We start from the raw sequence: 6,198 nt of genomic DNA on the forward strand, positions 1-6,198 counted from the left end.
ACCTCCTCCAGCAGCAGCAGAACCTCCTCCAGCAGAACCTCCTCCAGCAGCAGAACTCTCAGTGGTTTCCTGTGTGTCTCTCATGGTTGTGGAGGAGTTCTGGCCCACTCTTCTTTCCAGCGATGCTTCAGTTAGTCTCAGTAGTTCAGGGGTCTCCAGTCCTGGTCCTCAGGGCCTCCATCCTGCAGGTTTTCCTTGTTTCTCTGCTCCAACACACCTGATCTGAATCAGTGAGGGATTAACAGGCTTCTGCAGGACATGAGGAGGTGATTTAACCTCTGAATCAGGTGTGTTGGAGCAGAGGAACAAGGAGAACATGCAGGATGGTGGCCCTCCAGGACCAGGGTTGGACACCCCTGCAGTAGGTCAACCTGCTAACTGAGGCCTGGAGAGTCTGAGATGGAGCTCATTTCTCTGAGGTCATTGCTGATGTCTTCCCATCTTGGCGTTGTGTTAACACACACACCTGCTGCTTTTCTAGAGGCGGTCCCTCTGATGCTGATCAGTTCTTCAGCAGCTCCTGGCCGATACTCTAAAACCTTTAATCTGCTTCTGTTAGTTGGATAATTCAGCCAGGAGAAGACCCAGTGTTGGGTTTAAAAATACTGCGGTTCACAGCTGCCCTCAGGCCCAGTGGCTAACAGTTTGGATTAAAGAGTCTGTCCTTATTTTCTTGACACCGCCTCATGCATTAGACTCATCCAACAGCCAGCGTTCGGCTGGTGTAGCACGAAAGGCTGCGTTAGTGGAACTGCCCCGGGGAGAACCCACAGCAGGACGTTAAAAGCAGGGGGAAATGAGGCAGGAAGTCATTAATCACACCTGCAGAAGCCTCACCTCCAGCCAGGAACAGAGAACCTTCTGTGGGGCAACGAGTCTGAGCCCTGTGAGTCACCCACCGTCCCCCGGAGGAGAAAACACCGAACTGCACCGTCCAGGCAGAGCAAGGACTCTGTGTGTGTGTGTGTGTGTGTGTGTGTGTGTGTGTCACTGTATGTTTGAGTCACATTCACACAATTATTTTCTTGTTTGTTGTTTTTTTCCGGATGTTTTTTGGCTTTGAACTATTTCAGCAACCTTCAGCTGATTCACATTGGTCCTCTGACTTTTGGTGTTTTTACTTTTTATATTTAAAAAACAGAACTTTATTTAGCTTTAATTGAATAAGGCTTTCTAATTATAGACCTTTTTAGGCACTGCTGTACGACTTTGAGCTTTTACCTGTGGTTTGACTTCAGTTAGCTTTTAGCTAGTTAGGACAGCTGAATGTATTTTGTGGGTCAAGGCTGCCGCTCTCTCCATGTGTGTTTAACGGGCTCTGTGTATTTACTGGAAACCCCTCCAGGAACAGCTGCTGTGGGTTCTTCACGTGTTGCTCTGACGTTTGTGCAGTTTCCATCGTGATGGGCGTTCCCAGCGTGAAGCGGGAGGTCCACTCCTACCTGACGGACACGCTCAGCTCCCTGATGTCCGAGCTCAGTCCTGCTGAGAAGGACGACTGCGTCATCGTCGTCCTCATCGCAGAGGTCAGTGTCGTCGTAGTTTGTAGGACGTGCTGTTTCATTATCACCGAAAGACGAAGCTGGACGAAGGCGTCAACCAAATCCAAGATGGCCGTCACAGCCTACTGACCTTAAAGAACACAAGAGTAGCTTTAATTAGTCAGTTTGATGGATTTGGAGTGGCTGCAGCTGAGAGTCATTCCCAACACAAACTCCAAGTGTTACTCTGCTGTTTGTCTGTTAGCGAAATATCTTCTGAGCCACTGGTCGGGTCTGAGTGAAAGCTGGAGCGTGATTGGATGTTTGAACTGATGAACCATCTTGTTGTTGGCCAGCCTGACGTCCTCCCACACGTTTGACCCCAGACTGATAACAAAGTCTGTCTGCTTTCACGAACAGCTGCTTGCTGAGTTTAGTTGTGTACTTTTTAAACCTCCAAGAATCCTAAAGTAAAAAGATGTTAAAGATTAAAGTTTAGTGAGTCAGTATGTAAAATCGGATTATTTAGGCTGAAATGTTGAAACAAACTTAAGCATTTCTGTCCTTTTAAAAGTTCATGAATGTAATTTGATCAAACATTTGTCCTTTTATCGTTTCTAACGACATATATTCACATCAGGCCTGGTGGTGGTATTTACTCTTTATTTAATTACATTTAAATTAAATTAAAACAGAGTTACATTTCCCCACATGGTTCCTGCTGAACACCGACTGGGAGCTGACATTTTCCACAGGTGAACTTTGACCCCAGTCTGTTTTCACACAAGTCTAATTCATCTTAGATCATCAGCTCAGAGGAGTCAGACAGATCACCGTCAATAAATCAAAACGTCCAGATGTTCCTCCCAGATGTTCCTCCCAGATGTTCCTCCAGATGTTCCTCCAGATGAAACGAGCTCAGCTTGAGTTGGTCAGAGGAGTTTACCAGGGCAGGAAGTTAGTTATCTGCACTTCCTGTTTACATCTGCTGCTATCAGCTGACCCAGCTGCTCTGGAGACTGAGAGAAGACAGATTTATTAGCAGATGGGAGATAAATGATGCAGAGACAATTATTTTACAATTATTGTTTTAATTAATATTTAATGACTTTGCTAAATGTCAACAACCCACCAGGAGCAGCAGCGCCCGACACGAGAGGACTGATCCGAGATCAGCAGAGGCTGACAGCTGTCATTTCTTTGTTAAAGAAGTTTCATTCTGAACTGATCTGAAGTCAGAGGATCTGAGGAGGGTTCTGCAGCCCGCAGACCGGTCCTGACTGGGTCCTGAGTGTGATGTTGTGTGTTTGTGTTTTCAGGCGGACCAGCAGTACGCCAGCGGTGTGGCAGACAACCTGAAGCAGCTGTAAGTCCACCTGTATGATGGGATGTTGTTGCCATGACAACAGAGGCTCTTTCTTCTTCTCTCGTTAAATTTATCGTTTCTCTTCGAGCACAAACCGGGCCGGCAGCTGGAACCAGGACACTGTTCCTCTCAGTTTGAATAAAGATCACATTCTCCAACGAACCGTTGTTTCTACAAACGCCTGCACTCCAAACTGTTGATTGTTTGTTTGTTTGTTTGTTTGTTTCCTCAGTTTTCCAGCAGAGATCCAGTCGGGTCTGTTGGAGGTCGTCTCCCCGTCCGCCCACTTCTACCCCGACTTCTCCCGACTCAGAGAGTCCTTCGGAGACCCAAAGGAGAGAGTCAGGTTAGTTTGTTTGTTTGTTTGTTTGTTTGTTTTAACTTCAGAACTTAGATGTTCGGCTCTGGTTATTTTAAGGGTGAAGAAGGTTTGTGGCTCAAATATGATCTTTTTCTTTAAGTTTAAAGACGAAATGTTTCCTCTGATGGTAAAATCTGTTACTAGGTAAACAGATTGTTTACCAAGTAAACAGGTTGTTTACCAGGTAAACAGGCTGTTTAACAGGTAAACAGGTTGTTTACCAGGTTGTTTACCAGGTAAACAGATTGTTTAACAGGTAAACAGGTTGTTTAACAGGTAAACAGGCTGTTTAACAGGTAAACAGGTTGTTTACCAGGTTGTTTACCAGGTAAACAGGCTGTTCAGGTGGTTGTGTAGCTTCAGACCTTTAGCAGCGGTTAATAAAATCTGTTGTGGTGTTGTTGATGAGAGAAAGATGTTTGTTTGTTAATGTCAGAACAACATGAGGACCTTTAATAAACCTCTAACAGAACCTCTAATAGAACCTCTAACAGAACCTCTAATAGAACCTCTAACAGAACATCGGCTGATCTCCAGCTGATTATAAACCTTTAGCTGTTTGCTGATCCTGTTGGTTTAATTAACTTCATTTTACTAACAAATGGAGGATTTGTTATTAAAATGATTCGGCTTCATGTTTCTGTCAGGAAACCTGGTTCCTGATTTCAGCCTAAAGCTGGGAACCTGAAGAACTTTATTTCTTCTGTTTTTAATTGACATCTTCTTTAGAAAAACAATCAGAACCCATCAGAACCCATCAGGAGCTGTGGCAGCAGAACGTGGAGCGACGGAGATAAAATGAATAAAAAGCTGGCAGACATCAGAGACAGGAGGGGGGGGAGGGGGCTGTTAGATTTGATCCGTTTCTGCTGAGCAGTTTTTCCTGTAAAACATAAAGATTTTATTCCTGGTGGAACCTGAAGAGTTCAGCTTTCAGGAGGATTTTAAAGACGGCAGCAGCATTTATTTTTATTTTTAAAACATTTTGCAAACAGAGAGGAAGTCTAGGTGCCTTTTTCAGCTCATTAGGATTTCTTTGGATCTTTTTGAACTTTGGAGCTAAAGTCGGGGATTATTTGTGTCTTTTGGTCCTTTAATGGATGAGAATGAACCTTTGGACACGTCAGACGGTAAATGTGCCGAGAACTTTCTACAGGTAACACCTGAGCTTCACTTCCAGGTAAAATATTAAACTGTTAAAGTGAAGAAGGTCAGTTTTGGATGCAGCACCTGAGATGTTTGCTGCTCCTCATTATTCCACCCAGACGGCGGCGTTTGGCTCCTGGAACAGGTCTGATTCCGGAGCTGCGGAGGGAAACTGTAATCCTGTAATCGCCTCAGAAGTGATGGAAATGAGGAGGAAGCTGCTGATAACAAACAGGCTGTGTCTGAATTTACATCCTCTGGTGTCTGATTATCGCCATCATCTGTGTGCGGCGGCGAGCGGCGGCGGCGTATTCTGATTACTGCAGCTTCATTAAACACCTCACAGGAGTTTAATCAGACTTCAGCTGCTGTCCTCATGGTTCTGACTGCTAACGTCTCCTCCTCTTCCTCAGGTGGAGGACGAAGCAGAACCTGGATTACTGTTTCCTGATGATGTACGCTCAGTCCAAAGGAACATACTACGTGCAGGTGAAGGAACGACACATGTGGACAGATGTGGACAGATGTGCCTCTAACGGCAGTGGAGGGACAAGTTCAAAATAAAATAAATCAGAAACAAGAAACGTATAAAAAAATACAAATAATTATAAAAAAGGAGAAAAGGAAACAGAAACATTTAACAATAATTTAAAGAAAACAGTTTAAATTTATGATAAATACTGTCTTTGTCTCTGATCTGTCTCTGACTGTCTCTGTCTTTGATTGTCTCCGTCTCTGACTGTCTCTGTCTCTGTCCCACAGTTAGAGGACGACATCGTCGCTCGTCCGAACTTCTTCTCCACCATGAAGAACTTCGCTCTGCAGCAGCCGTCTGAGGAGTGGATGATCCTGGAGTTCTCTCAGCTCGGCTTCATCGGTCAGTTCCTCCTGGCTTTTAGCTGCTGTTTTACTGATTTTAGCTACACAGCAGCCGAAGTCTGAGCAGCCGAAGTCTGAGCAGCCGAAGTCTGAGCAGCCTCACAGATCGAGCCGCGCTGAGACGTTAACGAACCTGGAGACTTTAATCTTCCACCTGCTGCTCGTTATCAGAGCTGCTGCAGACTTCGTTCAGAAGGTGAAACTGTTTCCAAAGACAGGAAGCTGATGTCGGAGAGTGATGGCGGCGCTCAGCGTCGTTGGAGCTGATCCAACCCCCGACATGCAGGCACCTGAGGTCAGACGAAAGGTCAGAGGTCACATCCTGACGCCGCTCTGCTTTGTGAAGCCTGAATCAGGAAGTGATGGCTGCCTCGTCTCTGCTCGAGGCTCGCTGCCTTCATCAAACGGAATGAAACTTTTTCAGTACGAATTATTGATTTGACTAATTGCAGCAGAGAAAATGTCCCCGTGTGCCGTGCACCCTGAGGGAGCCGGAGAGTCCAACCTCATTTACTTTTATTGGTTTAAGTGGAGCGTCGGATGAATGAGAGGGAACTCGTGACTAATGACTCCGAGCTTTTATTGATAACATCAGCCCTTCTTTCTCCACGAGGACGTGGTTAGGAGAGAAACCCTCTGATGTGCTTCATCTCCTGAGTGAGGATGATGAAACTGTTGCTTTATGGGCCGTCTGAGAGGAAGTTAACGCACTTCGCCTTCATTACTCTCTTTGTTCTCTTTGAAAGACAAGAACTGTGTCGGACAGCAGAGAAAAGTTCCTCTAAATAAAGGAGACGAGTCAGAGCAGTAAAAACTGTAGCAGAGCCGGAGAGGAAGAATCAAATCTTCACCTGCTCTGCAGCCCTCAAAACCGCGGTTCTCTCACAGAGCCGCGGTTCTCTCACAGAGCCGTGGTTCTCACACAGAGCCGCGGTTCTCACACAGAGCCGCGGTTCTCACACAGA

The 6,198-nt window shown here is 45.7% G+C and overlaps 1 protein-coding gene across 1 annotated transcript in view; it reads left to right on the top strand.

Annotated features, from left to right (window-relative positions):
* Positions 1-6,198, top strand: part of mgat4b (alpha-1,3-mannosyl-glycoprotein 4-beta-N-acetylglucosaminyltransferase B) — a 47,165-nt gene that overhangs the window by 28,410 nt on the left and 12,557 nt on the right. Inside the window, exons 4-8 of the mRNA XM_037977516.1 lie at positions 1,393-1,526; positions 2,801-2,847; positions 3,080-3,193; positions 4,768-4,843; positions 5,117-5,231. Coding sequence (XP_037833444.1) covers positions 1,393-1,526; positions 2,801-2,847; positions 3,080-3,193; positions 4,768-4,843; positions 5,117-5,231 — 486 coding nt within the window. The remainder of the gene's footprint in view (positions 1-1,392; positions 1,527-2,800; positions 2,848-3,079; positions 3,194-4,767; positions 4,844-5,116; positions 5,232-6,198) is intronic.

This window comes from Kryptolebias marmoratus, linkage group LG9 (genome assembly GCF_001649575.2).
Source record: "Kryptolebias marmoratus isolate JLee-2015 linkage group LG9, ASM164957v2, whole genome shotgun sequence".
Classification (NCBI taxonomy): Eukaryota; Metazoa; Chordata; class Actinopteri; order Cyprinodontiformes; family Rivulidae; genus Kryptolebias; species Kryptolebias marmoratus.